Consider the following 21603-nt stretch of genomic DNA (forward strand, 5'->3'; position numbering starts at 1 on the left):
ATATATCCATATTGCCCAATTTCCATTTTATAAATAGATTTAAAAACAAACAGGAATTGGCTCTGCCCTTATATTGATTGGATGAAGTATGATTTTTTTCTGAAGTAAAGTATGATTTCTTTGTTGGTTAAGAAATAATTTCAACCTTAGAGAGATCAGCTGGTATTTGAGAGTTCTGTGATATAATGGGACAGCTGGTGATACAGTAATGTTATGATGCAATTAAGAACATTTTCTAGAGTTTATTAAATTTTCAGTGAGAATTCTCTAAATAATTAATTACATGAGGAATGCTAATCTGTGCTTAAAGTATAATTCTATTACTGATAATTCATTTTTTATACACATGACATTCACCAGACTCCAGAGAGCCACTTGTGATTATAATGTTTTCCTCTTCACCTGCCAAAAAATATTGCTCAATTGGAATACAATCCTCACCTTTCTGTTATTTTCTTCAGTGCTTGGATAATGCATGTGGGTTAAAAACATTGTTTTCAGTTTTACTTTTCTGCACATCTTTGTGAGTCAATGTCTCGGCTGAAGCATTGCTAGTACACATAATTGATAGCCACCACTCAATAATTTGCTTAGATATACATTATATGTCATAATTTAGCAAAATGTGCATATGACCAATAATTAAGTAATTAACTTAGTCAAAACAGAAGACCTACTTTTTATCCCCTACTTATTAGGAATGAAAATAAGAGAATTCATTATGCTCAAATATTTCCAAGAGTTAATTCCTCTTTTCAGTCTAGGTTTGTTTTCAAAATTTCCATATTACTTTGAGACATAAATATACATTGATAACGACATGCCAGAAATTTCAGAAACTTCTCCTTTATTATCGAATTTGCTAATAACTCATAATGATTACCTTACACTCACTCTAAAATGAAAAACAAGAATTAGATGATAATCTGGGTCTCATCTCCCACAATTCCCTATATTCTCCCTTGGTCTTTGTGAGTGTTTCATTCCAATTAAAGAAAAGTGACAGTCGATTAGACAATAATGTATCAGAATGAGATCCCATAAAATAACTCCCACTGTTGAGCATGTCTTTTGTGTTAAAAGGCTGCACATCCCAAGAACTGGAGGCTACCCTTTAGAGAGCAAGAAGAAGAGAAATGGTGCGTAAGCGGTGGAAGGGTGACATTCACCCTTCAAGTTTTCAGATCATCTGGTCCACCAAGGAACCTACGATTGAAAGCCACAGTTCCCCACTAGTACCTCTCCTTGGAACAAGGTGTATGAGAGACAGACCTGCACTTCTTCCTAGCCATGGGAGACACAATGAAGTTAGGACTCCTATTTTCCCTCTTCTCCTGACTCAGTTCAAAGCAGATAGCTAGATGCTACTTTAATTTGACTTTTGCCTTTTCAGGGTAAAGAAATCCTGCCTTGAAAAATCTTTCTCTTGATGAAGTTGCTTCATAGAGAAGTGAAAATATCATTAGGGGAAAATTGTACAGAAAGTTTTAAATTGTTCTTATTAAAATACAGAAATAAGAAATTTGAATACTCCTTAATCTCATAGTTTATTCCTATTTCCTCTACCTTCAAAGAATGAATAGCAAAATGTTGCCTTTCCTCTCCATGCAAATAATGTCTTTCTGGTTAAAAACGTGTAGATGTTGGATTTAGGTGGTTAACTGATAAAATCTGCAAGTTTTAGGGCCACCTGGTGGCATAGTGGTTACGTTTGCGCACTCTGCTTTGGCAGCCCAGGGTTTATGGGTTTGGATCCCAGGCATGGACCTACACCTTGCTCATCAAGTCATGCTGTGGCAGCATCCCACATAAAAAATAGAGTAAGACTGGCACAGATGTTAGCTCAGTGACAGTCTTCCTCAAGCAAAAAAGAGGAGGATTGGCAGCAGATAGCTCAGGACCAATCTTCCTCAAAAACAAAAAATAAAATAAAAAATCAAGTTTTCTTTCAGTCTTTTCCTATGTCAGTTTACATGTGTGATATATAAACTTACTCTATGGTAGATTTGGAGGTGCAAGAGAAAGGCTCTTCTGATAGGAGAGCAGCAATTTGAATGTAAATCAGTGATTTTCTATATTAACTATGAGTATTCTGTCCTTTTCTTCATAGCCATGGAGAGAAGGGATGTGTTTTGAGAAGAAAGAAAGAAAAAAACTTTAGAGAAGCATCTATTGTCTCCTAGTGGAATAGTCCACTTTCTAGTACGGAGCCTGGAAGATTTTCTCTCCTAACAAACTTCCATCATGGTGAAAGACACCAGGTGGTGCAGGAGCCTAATTCCTTGTTGATGTGTTTGCTGGAGGAAAGTTTCACCCTAATTCCCAGGAGGAAATTCTCCTGGGAAGGCAACTTCTCTCTTTGTCTATAATGTTTACTTATCTTTCTGCATGGAAAGAGGATGATTCATGGGATTATTAAGATCAGGAGAAAGCACTGACCTTGATTCTCTCTCTTTTGGAGCAGCCTATCCTCAGGTTGAAGGCAGTTCTTCCTACGGCATGCTTACTAGGCAAGGCTCTGCCCCCGAATGGAGGAGGCCTGGAGATGAGGGTGAGGTCATTTAGTCTCGGGGGGAAAAAAGTGTGAGAAGTCTGATTCTGTGAACAGGTTAACCAAAATTCTCCAATTCTGCATTGCTAGTAATAAAGTTTATACTCTGGTCTCTGTCTGAGTGATTCCTGCATTTTTTTTCCCCAGCTAGTTCAGGAAGTCAGAGAAGGAAATGATGAATGATCATACCTCAAAACCCTAATAAATAATTCATTGGGAACAAAAAGACATGAAGAAAATAAATAGCCATGGCAGTTGAGTGAGGGTAATACCCAAATAGCTGGGCCTGCTGCTCTGAATAGAAATATATGACCAGAAATATACACCAGGAAGGATCCACAGCTCTGTCTTCATGTGGTACGCGTGGCGGCTCATGAAGAACAAGTGACCGAGATTTCCCGTCTCTGAGGTCATCACCTAACGGTGGACTTCCATAGGAGTTTGGGAGACCTGAGATGTACTCAATGAGGGCTGCATCCTTGCAAGGCAAAAGCAAATTAGTAGCCAAAGAAGAAAGCCTGAGTTATGTTAACCTAGCAACTGGTGAAGTTTCTGAATTGCAGTCTATCACTGATTAATGCAGATGATCAAGTGCACGAAACGTTAATAAGAAAGATGTGTCAGCTTTCCTGACTCCAGAGAGGTGGCTCAAGTTCATGCCTGAAGTACAGTGCAAACAGAGGCCAATATTCAGAGACAGAGAAAATATTAGCAGAGGCAGCAGCAGTCAGAGCTAAAGGACTTTTGCTTTAGAAACTGGAAGATGATAATGATGCACAGGGTGACCAGCCAAGCACAGAATCAAACGAAGGAATTTCCAAGGTCAGCAATATGACTGCCTATGGTGCTTCACCCGAGATGGACTGATCTACACCGTGCTCATGGAGGAGGCACTGGTGGTTAAATGAGAACCATCCCAGCGATGATCACTCTATAACTAGCCACCTATGTGCCAAAACCAACCTGTAATGTACCAAAGGTTGTTCCACATATTCTAAAATAATTCTCATTTCCAAAGTCCCAAGCTAAATAAACTATCTTTGTCAGCGCAAAAACACCTGAACCAGGTGAATGTTATGTGGTCATGCAGTTGCTGTCTAGCATAGAGCTCTCTTAAAGGAATTCACCAGATGACTAGAAACATGTCCTTAAAGAAGTTTATCCAGATCTCTAGTTACACAAACACCTGTCACTTAATTGGCATTTGAACAAGGCCTGGCCCAAACAGAAAACTGAGTAGAAAGTCAATTTAGCATAATTATATAAAGTCTCATTAAATCTCAGATGGTCAGTTCCATTTTCATTTTACTTTGCTCTTTCACTTAACAGAATTTACACAATTATAAAACTAACGTCTAGCAACTAGCCAGGGTCTGGAAATTCACTAAAGTAGTGTATTATGCTTGTGTTAACATTTCTATTCACAACCTAATGGTTTATTAATTTAGCACTCATCCTTAAAGGTTTCTAGTGAACCCAGTGTGTGTTTTGCCTTGGGAACAAAAACTCAATTTATCACTCTGTCTTAAGAAATACGATTTTGAGGTACAAACCATCTCTAATGAAACGGAAAGCTCCATGTTGAATTAATCTACACCAGAGAGATAATGTCCTACTTAGAGGGCAATCTTTTAATTTGCTCACCCTTAACAGACCTCATTGTGAGATCTATATTTATGTCAGTGTGTACATGGGCATTCCATACAAATCCACATGCACACTCACATTCTTACATGCAAAAAAGAGTGATAGAAACCTAACAGTATGATGCATCAGATTTAATAAGCTGCCAAGGAATACTATTGAAATTTTCTTACTCACCATCAAATTCCGCTGGGCCAACACCTACTATAATTATTGACATTGGAAGTTTTGAAGCCTTCAAGGAAAACACACAATTAGTTCACAATTAAGAAATTGAGTTCTTAAGAAAAGAATTAAGAATTAAGAAGAAAATAATATCCTGAGTTTTATTTGATATTTTTTCACAGATGTTCATTAAAATAGTTTTGAACATATTTAAAATTAACACAGTAATATACTTGATTCCACTTTTATCCTTTCTGAACTCAGTACATAGACGAAGTCAGTAGGACATTCTTTGGGAATGAGCAGCCTCAGGTAAGATAAAACAGTAAAAAGTGTGGAGCATCTGCTCTCACTTGCTATTCTCAGCCAAAATCTTCCTAAGCTGACTTTGGGTATCTTTGGTCTCTTTTTTCATGTTCTCTCTCCTCTCAAAAATCTTTCAGTTTCTCAAGGGGAAAAAAGGTACAATATTTGTGAAACAGGAGCACCTTACTCTATCTCATTTATACCCAGGGTTAGGAAAAGCAATTTCCATTGTAAATGAGTGAATACCAATGATAATTACAGAAAGTTATTATTAATATGATTAGTTATGTATTAAATATCCACGGGATTGTGAGGAATACTGAATATTTGATGTTATAGCATATTTTTCCATCATATGTAACACTAAAATGATATCATCACTTTAAATAATTTAATGGTAAGAATGTGAGATCCAGCAACGTATAGATGGAACACTATAGCAACCACATCTTCAGCTATTAATGTCATTGAATTATGAATAATTGTTCCTTAGTGCATCATGTCCTATTAGCTTAAACCTAAATTATTGAGTCCACATTTTAAAGTACACACTAATGTCACTGACCAGAATATAAAGAAAATCAAGATAAATTCAACCCAAGTGTGTCTAGTTAAAAAATAATAAATAAATAATTGTGTAAGTCTTTACCTCTCCTACTTTTTATGTTTGTTTTCTCTAAGTATATGTCTATAAAGCATTTGATGTTTTCCCCACATGTAATTATTTTTTCTCACAGCAAGCAGCTAATTATATTTCCTTTATGCTATTAATAATTATGAATTATGATAAACAATTCATTCATGCTACCCATTTTTATTAAGTGTCTACTTTGTGCCAAACCTGGACATAGAAAGGTAAGTAAAAACAGATAATTTTATAATTACCATCTAGTAAATATAGATTTTATAGATTATAGTCTAATAAAGAAGATAATCAATAATCATAAGAAATAAACACATAACTAGGAATTATAATGAGGAGAATGGTTTTTGAATCAAGCCCAGTTCCTATCCAGTTCTACAGAAATAGGAATGAGGCAGCACAGTTCTCTGGTAACTGAAATGTAAATATTAAGATTGTACAAATCCTAAGATTGGGTACAGGAACGTCAAACTAACAGAGATAAATACACTCATGCACAAGAAGATAATGCTATTATCTTATCTTATTTATTTTTTTCTGGAAATAATTTTGTTACAACTCAATTATCCACATCCTTTAGCTTGGCCCTTATGGGTCAATGGTATAACGTGAGTTGTCTGGATAAGGTTAAGAATGCAATCGGCTGCAAAGGAGTGGACAATTTGTTTCTCTGTTAAGTCAACTAAAGTAGACTGTGGTCTCAACCTCAGTAGCAACATGCTGTCACTTAGCCAGCCCAAGACTGAATGACCGCCACTCACGTTAACTATGGACTCCTTGGTTTGAGCCATATCCGAGATAACACCATCGGTCACAATCAGGAGCACAAAATACTGGGAGCCATCCTTTACGGAAGAGGCATATCTGAAAGGCAACAAAAAGGTAAGGAATACCACAGAAAATAAAACAGTTTCTCTCTATTTGATGGTTGCTAAATATAATTTGGAATAGTCAACAAACCTCTTAATTTCAAGAAAATATTTAAACACGTTAGGAGCTTATATTATGCAAACTTTCAAATATACGTTTTTCTGAAATAGTAACTAGAATAACAGAAACATTACTACATACCAGCACCCAGAAATGCCTGGCTGCTTAGAATTTCATTCACTAATAAAAGATGAGCTGGATGACAGTATGTTTAGCACAAAGAAATGGATATAGCTTTTTGAAATAGACACCCTGGCTAAGCAACAAATTATACGCATGATCTTCAGTACATTAATTAAACAAAGCTTTATTTTCTTACCTTTAAAATTGAGATAATAATATGCCTTTGTATTACTGAACGAATAAAGAAATTTCATGTATGATACTCAGTATAAAATACAATTCTACCAGTAGGAGCAATAATCAAAAATGCTTTTTGTTTTGGTACTAGATAGAGGTGAGGGTTGCACAACACTCAATGTGCTAAATGTCACTGAATTGTACACTTTAAAAAAGTTGACTTTTAGGTTATGTGGATTTCACCTGAATTTAGAAAAATGCAATGGAAGAGATGCTTTTTGCCACATCCATAATTCAAGTTCTTAATACATGTTAAATTGATGGAAGATGGGAAGAGTTAGAACAAAGACAAAAATTAGGTATGTAATACGAAGAATTCCAGCACCTGAAGTAGTTGATCAGAATTCTTACCAAATGATACTCAGTAATTTAGAAGGGAATTTAACAAATATGTCATATGTTATTATATCTCTTTTACCCATCACATTCTACACTCTGGGTATCTAGATTATATTCTCAAAGAGGATAACTTTTATGATTTTTAGTACATAATAATATGCAATTCATATCCAGTAATGAGGGAGCATTATGGTGCCCTCAGGAGATAGAGAGTTCAACAGGAAGACTTTGGTGTATCTACTTTGTAAGAATCTTCAAGTAAATCATAGAACATTTGGGTTCAAGAAAACTTCCATTGACTGGCCAATAAGATTCCTTCACAACCTGAAAGACCCTAAGGGATCAAGTTCGAACAGGTCGGGAACACACCAACAGCACATGTCAGGGCAAAACATATTTTTTGGAGAGCAGAGTTAACAACCGTATGAACAAGAACCATAGACTACAGAAACTAACCACTGCTTGTGCTGCTAATAAAATGACTGGTAATTTCATAGATTGGTGAAGAGAATACAGTAAGTGGCATGTTCACACATTTAAAGATAACATTGAACTGATTCCACAACATATGGTCAAAAATATTTCCACCACAATATTGAACAATTAATCTTGGACATTAAGGAATTTTTATTAATTTGATGGCAGCACAATCAAGGAAAAGAATCCAATCCTATCCAAGAATATATAAGCATATTCTCTTCTTTTACGCTTAATTTTTTTCTTAAGAAGTCTGATTATCTCCCTCATGAATTAATTTTTTAATTTTTAAACACTCATTTTTTTAAAAAGCATTTCTTACTCACTATACTTCAGAAATATAGGGTTTTATATTTCATGTGATTAACAGAAGGCTAAAAATAGTAGTGAGAAAGAGCTTCTATAAGTACAATAGTATAGCTTTTATGCTTTTCTTACCCAATGATTCTCTTAAAATGGTAAATTTCTACCAGATACAAAAACAATATGAAAAGCTGAGTATTATGCAACCTTGTAAACACCACCTCAAGTGGCTTAACTGTCTGATTTTCTTTCTTTCATTCTTTGTTTTGTATTTACTTTTATTTCTCTTTCAATACTTCTGGTTACCCATGGAGAAAGTCTCAGTTGTTGTTAGTATGTCTTTTTTTCTCCAGCTTTATTAAGGTACAATTGGTATACAAAAAACCGTACATAATTAACGTATACAATTTGGTGACTTCGGGCATGTGTATACATTTGTGTTACCATCAAAACAATCAAGGTAATAAACATATCCATCACCTCCAAAAGTTTGTGTCCTTTTGTGTGTGTGTGTGTGGTAAGAACACATAACATGAAATCTACCCTCTTAACAAATTTTTAAGTGCCCAACACCTTACTATAGGCACTATGTTGTAGGGCAGAGCTCATGAATTTACTATCTTTTATATCTGGATTTTTGTGTGTGTGAGGAAGAGTGGCCCTGAGCTAACATCTGTTGTCAGTCTTCCTCTTTCTGCTTAAGGAAGATTGTCACTGAGATAACATCCATGCCAATCTTCCTCTATTTTGCATGTGGGAGGCTGTTACAGTATGGCTTGATGAGCAGTGTGTAGGTCTGCACCTGGGATCTGAACCCACGAACCCTGGGCTGCCAAAGCAGAGCGCACAAACTCAACCACTATACCACCAGGCCAGCCCTAATACTTGCTATCTTTTGATTTTTTGATAACAGCCATCCTAACAGGTGTGAAGTGATAGCTCATTGTCACTTTGGTTTGCATTTCCCTGATCATTAACAATATCAAGAATCTTTACATATCCCTGTTGACTATTTGAATGTCTTCTTTGGAGAAATGTCTATTCAAGTCCTTTGCCCATTTTTAAATCAGGTATTTGCTTTTTGCTATTGAGTTGTAGGAGTTCTTTGCGCATTTTTGGAATTAACAGTTTATCAGCTATATAGTTCACAAATATTTTCTCACATTCCTTAGGTTTCCTTTACATTTTGTTGATGGTTTCCTTTACTGTGCAGAAGCTTTGCAGTTTGATGTAATTCCACTTATCTATTTTTGCTTTTACTGCTTGTGGTTTTTGCATCATGCACAAGAAATCACTGTCAAGACTAATGTGAAGAAGTTTTTTCCCTATGTTTTCTTCTAGGAGTTTCACGGTTTCAGGTCTTTAATCTACTTTGAGTTAATTTTTGTGAGTGGTGTAAGATAAGAGTCCAATTTCATTCTTTTGCATATGAATATCCAGTTTTCTTAAAACCACTTATTCAAGATATTAGCTTTTCCCCTTTGTGTATTCTTGGCACACTTGTCAAAGATCAGTTGATGGTATATGTCCAGGTTTATTTCTGGGCTCTCTCTTCTGTTCCATTGGTCTATATGCCTGTTTTTATGTTAGTACCTTGCAGTTTTGATTATTGTAACTTTGTAGTATAGTTTTAAATCAGGCAGTGTGATGCCTCCAGCTTTGTTATTTTCGCTCCAGATTGCTTTGGCTATTTGGGGTCTCTTGTGGTTCCATACAAATTTTCTATTTCTGCAAAAAATGCCATTGGGACTTTGATAGGGATTGCATTGAATTTGTAGAACAGTTAGGTAGTATGGACACTTAACAACATTAATTCTCCCAATCCACGAGCACGGGATGTCTTTATTTGTGTCTGCTTTAATTTCTTTCATCAACATTTTATAGTTTTCAATGTAAAAGTCTTTCAATTCCTTGCTTAAGTTTATTCCCAAGTGTTTTATTCTTTTTGGTGCTACTGCACATGTGACTGTCTTCTTAAGTTCCTTTTTAGATAGTTTGTTGTTAGTGTATAGAAACAACTGATTTTTTGTATGTAAATTATGTATTTTGAAACTTTACTGAACTCATTTACTAGTTCTAACAGGTGTTTTGTATTTTTTGTCTTTAGAGTTTTCTACGTTTAAGATCAATGTCATCTACAAACAGAGACAATTTTACTTCTTCCTTTCCAATTTGTATGGCTTTTTCTTCTTGTATTTGCCTAATTGCTCTGGCTACATCTTCCAGTACTATGCTCAATAGAAGTGAGAGAGTGGGCATCCTTGCCTTGTTCTAGGTCTTAGAGGAAAAGCTTTCAGTGTCATACTATTGAGTATGATGTTAGCTGTGAGTTTTCCATAAATAGCCTTTGTTATGTTGAGGTAAGTTTATTCTGTACCTAATTTATTGAGAGGTTTTTTTTTTATCATGAAAGGGTGTTGAATTTTGTCAAATGCTTTTTCTGTATCTCTTGAGACGATCATGTGGTTTTTATCCTTCATTCTCTTAATGTGGTATATCACATTTATTGATTTGCATATGTTGAACCATCCTTGCATCTCAGGGATAAAACCTTGTTCACAGTGCATGATTCTTTAACGTGCTATTGTATTCAGTTTGCTAATACTTAGTGAAGGATTTTTGCATCCATATTCATCAGGGATGTTGGTCTGTATTGCTCTTTTCTTGTGGTGTCTTTGTCTGGATTTGGTATCAAGGTGATGCTGGCCTCATAAAATGAGTCTGGAAGTGTTCCCTCTCTATTTTTTTTGAAAGAGTTTAAGAAGGATTGGTATTAATTCTTCTTTAAATGTTTGTTTGAATTCACCTGTGTAGCCATCTTGTCCTGGACTCTTTTTTTGTTGGGAGTCTTTCAATTATTGATTCAATCTCCTTATTTGTTATTGGTCTGTGCAGGCTTTCTGTTTCTTCTTGATTCATTCTTGGGAGGTGTATGTTTCTAGGAATTTATCCGTTTCTTCTAAGTTGCCCAATTTGGTGGAGCACAATTGTTTATAATAGTCCCTTATGATATTTTTTATTTCTGTGACATCAGTTGTAATATCTCCTCTTTCATTTCTGATTTTGAGTCTTTTCTCTTTTTTTCTTAATTTAGCTAATGATTTGTTGATTTTGTTTATCTTTTCAAAAACCCAACTCTTAGTTTCATCAAATTTTTTCTATTGTTTTTCTATTCTCTATTTAATTTATTTCTGCTCTGTATTATTTCCTTCCTTCTGGTAACTTGTGCGTAGTTTGCTCTTCTTTTTCAAGTTCCTTGAGGTGTAAAGTTGGGTTATTTGAGATTTTTCCTCTTTTTAAAAATGTGGTGTTTATCACTATAAACTTCTCTCTTAGTACTGCTTTTGCTGTATCCCATAAGTTTTGGCGTGTCGTGTTTTCATTTTCATTTGTCTCAAGACATTTTCTAATTTCCCTTTTGATTTCTTTTTTGACCCAATGTTAATTTTCATTTGTCAGTTTTCCTGATTTCTTTTGGTTATTGATTTCTAGTTTTTTTCCATTGTGGCCAGAAAAGATACTTGGAATGACTTCAATCTTCTTAAATTTGTTAAGACTTGTTTTATAACCTAGCATGAGATCTATCCTAGAGAATGTTCCAAGTGCACTTGAAAAGAATGCATATTGCACTGCTGTTCAGTGGAATGTTCTGTATACATCTGTTAGGTCCAGTTGGTCTATAGTGTGGCTCAAGTTTGGTATTTCCCTATTGATTTTCTATCTGGATGATCTATCCATTATTGAAAGTGGGGTATTGATGTCTTCTAATATTATTGTATTGCTGTCTATTTCTCCCTTCAGAAACGTCAACTTTTGCTTTACGTATTTAAGTGCTTTGATGTTGGGTGCATTCATATTTATAATTATTGTATCTTCCTGTTGAACTGACCCTTTAAAAAGTTTTATTCTTGGGGGCTGCCCCGTGGCCGAGTGGTTAAGTTCGCGCGCTCCGCTGCAGGCGGCCCAGTGTTTCGTTGGTTCAAATCCTGGGCGCGGACATGGCACTGCTCATCAAACCACGCTGAGGCAGCGTCCCACATACCACAACTAGAGGAACCCACAACGAAGAATATACAACTACGTACCAGGGGCTTTGGGGAGAAAAAGGAAAAAATAAAATCTTTAAAAAAAAAAAAGTTTTATTCTTTTTAATAAAAGTTGTATATATTTAGGGGCCAGTCTAGTGGCGTAGTAGTTAAGTCTGTGCATTCTGCTTTGGTGGCCCAGGGTTCACAGGTTTGGATCCCAGGCATGGACCTAGCATGACTTGTCAAGCCATGTTGTGGCACCATCCCACATAAAATAAAGGAAGATTGGCAACAGATGTTAGCTCAGGGCCAATCTTCCTCACCAAAAAAAAAAAAAAAAAAAAAAAATTGTATACAATTAAGGAGTACAACATGAAGATTTGACATACATAATGAAATGATTACTACAGTCAAACTAATCAATATTCATCTCCTCACATAGCATATATTTTTTTGTGTGATGAGAGCACCTGAAATTTACTGTTAGTAAATTTCCAGTATTCAATACAGTATTAACTATAGTCATCATTCAATAAATCTCTAGATTATTCACCCTACATAATGCAACTTTATACCCTTTGACCAACCTTTCCCCATTTCCCCTACCTCACTGCTCCTTATAACCATCATTCTACTCTCTGCTTCAACGTATTTAACTTTTAAAAATTCCACATATAATTGAGATTATGCAGGGTTTTTTCTTTTGGTGTCTAGCTCATTTCACCTAACGTAACATACTCCCGGTTCATCCATGTTGTTGCAAATAGTAGGATCTTCTTTTATAAGGCTGAATAATATAAATATCACATAAATTGACCCTTTTTATCATTATGTAATGACCTTCTTTGTCCCATGTGACAGTTTTTGACTTAAAGTCTATTTTGTCTAAGTATAGCCACTTCTGCCTGCTCTCTTTTGGTTATCATTTGCATGAATAACTTTGTTTCACTTCTTCATCTTCAGCTTATGCATGTCCTTAAATCTAAGTTAAGCCTCTTCTAGACAACACATAGTTAGGTCTTGTTTTTTAATCCATTCAGCCACTCTATGTCTTGAGTGGTGAGTTTAATCCATTTACATTTTGGTTTTCTTTTGATTCATCAGGAAGTATACCTAAGAGAAGAGGAGAATATATTCATACTACCAAGAGAAGTAGGGATGGAACCTGAAGCAGATATAGTAAACTGGGAATTTCTCTAAAGTTTGTTGTTTGATCTTAAAAATTCATAGACATTTTTCATTTTACTTTATAATAAATATGTGCTTGTATTAATGCTTTATATTTCTTAACTCTGAGGAAAATTAATGCTGTAGAAAGATACATGAGTTTATTGTATGGCTCTCACTATCGTTAGACACACTAATTTGAAAATAAATTACATTTGACATAAGAACTATTCAATCCATTTTAGTCTTGATCACCATCAGCACCATAAATTAATCTTTTTAAATTATTCATTGCTCCTATGGCATTTGCTCTACACATTGGCATATCATTGCACTTTGCACGTAAATCAAAATTTCAAACAAAAGTATATTTGGTACAACTATTTCTTCTAATTTAGCGTATTTTAAAAGTGTGATATATTTATGATAAAATAATTAAAATGCTACAGAAATGTATGAAGGAGAAAACAGAGGCTGATCACATTTCAACCCTTCTTCAAGGAGGTAACACTGATATATAACTTGCAGATTCAAATTATGTTTTAAAGGTACTGAAGAAGCTTACTTCTTAAAGGAACCTAATGATAAATGTTTTTGTAAATTGCATAATTAAAACACATTACTAAAAGCCCGCCAACTGTCTTTTTTCCAATATGGGCAATCTATAATTTATATTTTAATATCACTATGACAAATCTGAGGGAGAAGTTAACTTTGTCAGAATTTTAGAATTCAAGCACATTTCTTTGGAGTCTTTGTCAAATAAGTTTCTGGGGTTGTTTCTATAAAAGTTCATAAAAGGTTGGCTCAGATTTATGGAATATTCTTTCAGCTCATTATTAGTTCACAAGAATAGAGAGGGCGACAAGACGAGATAAGAAACTGACTAAGGAATGTTTTACTTAAGTAGTTTAATTTTGACATACACAATGAATGAAATCTTCTTAATAATAAATGAAGGGATCCATTTAAATATTTCAATACAAAGTAATTTTTATGTTACTAAATTGCTACTCAAACTACTTTTGTCAGTGTAATGAAGTGATCAACTGTATACACGATAGGTAGTTTTCTTGCACTTTCTTTTGTGTGTCTTTACCTCTGGAGCTGAGATAAAAAGGCTTAAGTATTCAAGGCACCATAACAAAGTGATTTGGAATCAGATTATTCTGTTTGGAATTTTAGCTCCACCACAAATGGCCACTCTACATATTTATTTCATCATCAGTAAAGTAGGAATAATAACACTACTGTTACCTCTAAGAGTTGTTGATGATTAAAAATAATCCATGTCATAGCACTGAGCATATTGCCTAAGATAAATCATAGGCTAAATAATGATTATGGTTTTGATTTTATTATTATTAATCATACAGATAGAAGAGACAAAATATAACACATCATTTAGATTAATTTTAAAAGTTAGTTATAGAAATTCTAAAATAAAGAAATGTTATCTCCTGAAAAATGAAAATTAATTTTAGCTCATTATCTGGATCCTGGAACTTTCTTAAGATCAGAAAAAAAAAAACGAAAAAAATACAAAAGTCTAGCCAATAGTTAGAAATTGACAGATCCCTCTTAAAAACTGAAATGTGACAGCCTCAAAACAAGTAACTGGTTAGGCACAGCAAAGAAATGATTAATAGTTAAGAAACAAGGAATATCGCTTAAGTGAAAAAAATAGTGAAATTTTCAAGATAGCCTGAAAAGATAATTGACATTTTCATTGGTGTACTACTTTTATTTTTGAAGTAATAAGCAGATAAAATATACCAACAAAATGTATTTCAAATAACTTGAAATTACTGAGGTAGAATTTTAGATGAAAAAAAATCTTTGAAAAAGTGATCTCAACAGGAATATAAAAATTATAATTGCCATATTCAAGAGTAAACCTAGATCAGTCAGGGGATGAGTAAACCTCTCTTTTAGTCAAACCACTTAATCATAAACACATGACTCACTTAACATTTTTTTCCAACTGTAATTAATCAATGAGATTTAAACAGAGTGTTGTAGAAATTACGTATATTATTAGTTTATATAAGGAAGGATCTGAAAGTATTTCTCTGATTTTAAATTTGTTTTCTACTTACAGCATAATGGTAATACCCTTCTCTTTTGGTGCCTGTTGTAGTGGTTACTCTTATGTGCCAAGGTGGCTAGGCTATGATATCCAGTTATTTAGTCAAATGCTGATCAAGGTGGTGTTGTGACCACATTTTGTAGGTATAGTTAACGTCTACAATTGGATAACTAAGTAAATGAGATTATCTTTGATAACGTGGGTGAGCTTCATCCAGTCAGTTGAGGGCCTTAACAAAAACTAGTTTCTCAGAGAAAAAAGAATTCTGACTCAAGACTAACAATATCAAATCCTGCCTGAGTTTCCAACCTGCCAGCTTGCCTTACAAATTTCTGACTTACCAGCCCCTACCATCACATGAGCCAATTCTTTAAAATAAATCTATCTATATATCTATATTTATATATCCTATTGGTTCTGTTTCTCTGGAAAACCCTGACTGACATAGTAGGTATCAATCACAATCACACTTTCCACAGGTCGTTAGGGTTGACTAGGCATTAGCATTAATATTATAACCTCGCTTATTAAAATGTATGGGGTACAGAAAATTCGATTGAAAAAACAGGTGTGGATTTCTTGGTACATGCAAAGTATTGTGCATTATATTCTTAGATATATATGCTTAAGTCAAAATTCCTGTCTTTAATGTAGAAAAGATCTAGATGTAACAATGGAGTAAGAGCAAATTAGTAAGTGCTGTGATAGAAGTAGACATGGAATGACACCATAGACCAGAAGAAGTAGCAAGTCTCTACGACTGAAGTGCAGTACATTTGGGAGAATGTGGAGGGAAATGAGGTTGGATGAGTGGGTGGTAGTTGGATATTGGAAGTTCTTGAATACCAAACTAAAGTGTTTGGGCTTAAATTTGTGACAAGGCATCAACGGATGTTGAGCAGGATTTTCTACATCACTTGAAAGGCTGTTCCCCTACAGCTCTGTGAATCAAGGACTGGAAAAGCAGGAAATTAGAGGAAAGGGGTTGGAAAGGCTCAGAATAGCACATAAAACCTTCAAGTTTCATAAAGTTGACGCCTTGGGTCTTGGCTATTTCACAATATTGTTCTCTCATTAATATTTTCTCAAAAGTCAATAGTCTTACCACATAGATCTCAGTTCTAAAAATGAGCATGTGCTTAAAATTATTATTCTTAAAAAGAAAAACAATAAGTATTCTTCAAAATGTTTGTAGAAAACTATTATAAATAACTAAGCTTTTACCAATATAGAAAACACACTTTTTAAGGGGAAAAAATTCAAGCAAATAAAAAAATATGAACATGTATTTGCTTTTGACTTTGCAAAAAGTAAGTTTTAATGACAAATATCTTAACATTGACAGAATCCATTTATTAGATACCTGTTGAGTACTTACCTCCTATACATGGGCATGGTGAAGTACCGTTGAAATGCATTTAAGAGTCACAAAATGCACAAGGAGTTTATATAAATAGAGGTCATACGCACTGTAACTAAGGCACTTCTTTTAATTTAGAAACAAATAATAGCTTGTCTTTTAGTTGATAAATTTCTTGGATGATAATTTTGGGTCAGATACAAATTCCCTATCTTAATAAAAGCTTGGAAATAAAATTAAACATAACTCAAAGATAAAAGAAAGGAGAAAGGCATTTCTTATATAGACTCACAATAAGAGATATTCAAATTGTATTGGAAGGACAAGATGATCACCAAAAAAGCCATATCTTACTGTGTTTCTTATTTTTTCTCATTAAAAAAATAATAGTACAGAATTATTAGATCATGAATTATTTTCAAGTAGTCTAGAGGTGTTAGTTGGCAACTACCTCTATATTTGAGAATTTTAAAAAGCTGGACAAAACATAAAAAATGGTAATAGAAGAGTGTGGAGTGTGTAGTTTTAAATGGTGTCTAGAAATGCACCTAGAAATTTTATCTAAAAACATAACTTTTACAGTAGAGATGTACCAAGACAAAAAATAGCAAATTAATTGGTATGCATTGATAAGAACATTTATAATAATTAGCATGAGTTCACACAAAATAAGCCCTATCATTTTTCTCTTTTTATAAAAAACAGTGATCTGTATGTTAGTATGTGAGAGAGAGTGAGAGCCAACTATAATTTATCTTACACTAATATTATTTGACAGCCATCAAAAAACTAGGAAAATAGAATACAGGTAACACTACTAATATAGGCTAATGCAAAAGGCTAGGATGTGTTTTTCAAACTACAAGTAATGACCCATTACTGGATTCAGAAATCAATTTGTGGGTCAAGACCTGCATTAGAAAAAGGAATTGAAAATAACAGAACACCTTAGAAATAAAGAGAAAATATGAGATAAGGATAAATATAATTTCATAAATAATCTTTTTCTAGTTATGTGTGCACAGAGTTGAGACATAAAATTCATAGCTTAGTACAGATTGTGGATGAAATTATTTGAAAAACCTGAGCTAAAGGGTCACACTCAGAGAATGATCATCAATGTATCACTGTCAACCCGAGGTGGATTTCCACAGGAGACTTCCACTGGGGTCAGCTCCGGGTGCAGGGGTATTTTAGCATCTTGTCCATGTCCCAGATAATGAAAAGTAGAACACATTTAAGTTGTTGATGATGTCCAATAGGGAGACAGTAAAGTACCAGAACCTTCAAACAGAGAACTGAGGTTTCATACTGCCTGTGTACATTGATAAACTGATCCAAATGCCGTATTTCTTCACGTTCTGGCTACATATTCAGAAGAAGATGAGATACAAGAGCGATGGTTTTTTGATTATCTAAAATAAGGCAGGGTTTCATAGCATTTGCAACTAGGTCAAGCCAAGCTTTCAGAGATTTTTAAAGTGATGTCTAATTTATTTATGCTCCAATGAAAAAAATAAGTAAGCATATACAGATTTTTACACCTTAAAGTTTTTTCAGAACACGTATTTGGAGTCATAAGCAATTATATTCTGATCTCAATACTATGTACTATATACAGGTAGAGCTCTGGGAATTTCTAAAATTAGCTATTACATTAATTTCAGAGAGGTTAAAATAATGTGCCCTATATATCACTGAAAGTCTTCAGTCATCTTCCTGGAATTCAGTCTTTTAATATCTCTGTGCTACTATGGAATGTAATATTAGACGTAAATGATTTACACAGCTGAGATCATGATCAATCTTGTTATTGCTCTCATAGGTGCCTTTTCAGAAAAAAATTCACATTTTCCATGGTTGAACAAATACAGGTCTTAACATAATCCAGTGTATGTTTCTTCACTTGAGAGGTTTTTTGGTGAGGAAGAATGGCCCTGAGCTAACATCTGTGCCAATCTTCCTCTGTTTTGTATGTGGATCGCCACCACAGCCTGGCTTGACCAGTGGAGTAGGTCACTGCCCGGGATTTGAACCTGTGAACACAGGCAACCAAAGCGGAACAAACTGAACTTAACCACTATGCCATTGGGCCGGCCCCTTTGCTTGAGATTTTGATGTAAAAGTTCTTAGCAAAGTATCATGATAGTTCAATGGAGAGTCTTTCTACTGTATATCTTTTTCCTCACTTTCTTGGAGGTGAATTAGAAGAAAACTTTCATCTGTGGAGTCACGCTAGCAATAATGTTACGATTTCACTGTGGCCTGGTACACTAGAATAAATATCTTGTTTACTTCCACTTACCTTGCTACATGATTAATTACAGGAGCAAAGTTGGTTGGCCCATACAGTTGCACGGATTTCAGACTCCTATAATAAGCCTCCATGACCCCCTCAATGCCATCACAGTAGGGGTTTTGAGGGTTCCCATTCTGTAGAAAGTTACAGGCAAAAAACAGCAAAAAATTTAATAGTGTCTAAAGATCAACTGAAAAAGAGAATAATACACATTGATATCCATACAGTTTTTGGAAGAACACTCATTTATATATTTATAATAGCAAAAAGTTAAATAAATAAATAAAGTGGTCAACAATAGATTGCAATATATTACATAGATTGTGACATGTTGATATAATGTGCAATCATTAAAAAAGGATACTCTTCCCAAAAAGGACAGGAGAAAATTCTAAATAATCTTGAGAAGCTGAATACCACCACAACACTTTATAATTAATACTGTTTTAATTTTACAAAGGTCTGTGTACACATAGATATGAACATATGAAAATCCTGAAAAGAAGTAAACAAAATATTAACAGTGGTTACCTCTCGGTGGTTATATAATTGGTGACTTTTATTTCATTCTTTAAACTATTCTATATTTTCCATGTTTTCTGCAGTGATATGTATTAAAATCAGGAAAAAAAATAAATGCTATCAATTCAAACAATTTTACCTTATAGAAGCAAAAATGTAAAATATCTGCCACATGCATATTTTCACACCTCAGTTGATAACCCCAACTAGAGAAGTGGCAGAGGGAATGTAATTTGGTGTGAGAAATACCAAGGCAAGCTAAAAGGAAAAAAAATCAAAGGAACATATCCACGTTGTTCAAGGGAAACGGAGCTTGCTACCAAGGGGATTCCTATCCTGGAGATGGCATCCTTAAGGGTAACTTTAAAGCTGAAGACCTAGGCTAGATTTTTGTACCTTGAATCCTTTGTTATTATTGGGTTTAATCCTTCTAGTTCAGATTCCACAAATAACACAAACGGGCAGTGTATTAGTTATCTATTGCTACGTAGCAAATTATCCCCAAAGTTAGCAGCTTAAAACATTTATTATCTCACCCATTTTTGGGGTGTCAGGAATCCAGGAGCAGCTTAGCCTGGTGGTTCTTGCTCAGGATCTCTCTAGAGCTTGTAGTCAAGATGCTAACCTAGATGCAGTCATCTGAAAGCTTGACCAAAGTTGGAGGATCTGATTCCAAGTCTCACTTAAACGGCTGCTGCCAGGGGACCAACATGAACTCTGCATAGAGCTGCTTGAGTGTTCTCACAACATGGCAGCTAACTTGCACTGAAGGAGCAATCCAAGAGAGAGAGCAAGGAGGAGGCCCCAATGCCTTTTATGAACCAGTCTCATAAGTCGCATACCATTACTTCTACTTTAATCTATTTGCTAGAAATCAGTCACTAAGTACAGTCCACACTTAAGGGAAAGGGAATCAGGCCGCCCCTCTGCAAGAGGGGGGATATACAAAAATGTGTAGATATATTTTAAAACACTAAGGATTGTTAACATAATTAACAATCATTTTAGCATGTATGTTTTCACCTGAACAATCACAAGTGACTGGCAATTTATAATTAAGTTTGTCAAGTTCTATACACAAAGCATTATATTAAAATATTTATTCACATTATGTAATTTTTAGAACAATCCTAAAAAAGTAGATAAAGTACTATCATTATCTCCACTTTACAGATGAAGAAACTGAGGCACTGAGAGCTTAGATATTGTGCCCAAAGTCACACACCACCAGTGAGAAAGCTACAATTGGAACCCACGGAGTCTAATTCCAAAGCCCCATGTCTTCACCACCACCAGGCCACCATGTTATGAAATCCTAAGCATTTTGAAAGACCGGAATTTTAGAAAACTAAGCCAGAAGTTATCAACTACTTCAATGTTTTCATTTGTGAGAGAGGGATTTATACCCGCTTTTTCCTTTTAATTTTGTCTTTTCTTCAAACTTTTTATTAATTAACCCTCACATAAATTTTTTAAAACATAAAAATAATAAAAGAACTCTTTGTATTGCAAAATTGGTTACATCAATTGACTGAAATTAAAATGTAAAAGTTTAACATTTAACATAAAGCAGTTTATGGTTGGTTTTGATGTTAATCTGAACTGACCTATTTACCTTCTTTTAAATAAAATTTTACAATGTTCTTTTCCCTTGATAAAGTATGAAGCTAATTAAAATTAAAACTCATTATTGATTTTGGGCAAATAAGAATGTATTATATATCTGCCTTAAGGGAACAATTACAAACCAGGGTAGTTCTGAGCTAGTTTTTGATCATTTTAACATTTGGACTGGGAGTTTCCATCTCTATAAGACTGTATATCTCCTCTATTCCTCTAGAATTGAGATTACAACAAGGTCACCATTTTTCTCACCACGTCATTTATCTTAGTGGAAAGATATTCATTAGATATTCTATTCATCATTGTGGAATATTTAAAGCACTGATTTCTGCCTTAGTCCTAATTCCGTAATAAATTGTTCTAGGATTTCCTCATATGCCTTGGATGATAAGAATGCTTTATCACATAAAATTATACATTCTTTCAAATACATGCTTTGTATTACATCAGGATTCTTTTCAATCATTTACAACTATTAAAATGAGATTTTCCTCTTAATGGCAAAGTTGTAACGAGTTATAAATAGATTTTTAAGTCTTTCTAAAAACTAATTTCTTAAAATAATTATGCAGGAAATTACTTTTTGCTTGTTAAAACAAATTAAAATAGGCTTATGTGTGGATCTAGTACACAAGTAAAACACAAGATGTTTTTGAAAGTAAGTGCCTTCCATTTTCTTGTTTATTAATGAAGAGGGCAATGGATGCCCTATATTTTCCTCTTAATCAACAACCTTTCCCATTTATCAAATACTGATTGTTAATTTCTAGAACACATAGAAGGTCTAAAGAACAGAA

General features: G+C 34.3%; 1 protein-coding gene across 1 annotated transcript in view; it reads right to left on the minus strand.

Annotated features, from left to right (window-relative positions):
* The window catches only part of CPNE8 (copine 8), a 209089-nt gene that overhangs the window by 17761 nt on the left and 169725 nt on the right, over nt 1-21603 (minus strand). Inside the window, exons 16-18 of the mRNA XM_001503265.6 lie at nt 18668-18795; nt 6071-6173; nt 4373-4430 (exon numbers count right to left, since the gene is read on the minus strand). Coding sequence (XP_001503315.3) covers nt 4373-4430; nt 6071-6173; nt 18668-18795 — 289 coding nt within the window. The remainder of the gene's footprint in view (nt 1-4372; nt 4431-6070; nt 6174-18667; nt 18796-21603) is intronic.

Source organism: Equus caballus, chromosome 6 (assembly GCF_041296265.1).
Source record: "Equus caballus isolate H_3958 breed thoroughbred chromosome 6, TB-T2T, whole genome shotgun sequence".
Classification (NCBI taxonomy): Eukaryota; Metazoa; Chordata; class Mammalia; order Perissodactyla; family Equidae; genus Equus; species Equus caballus.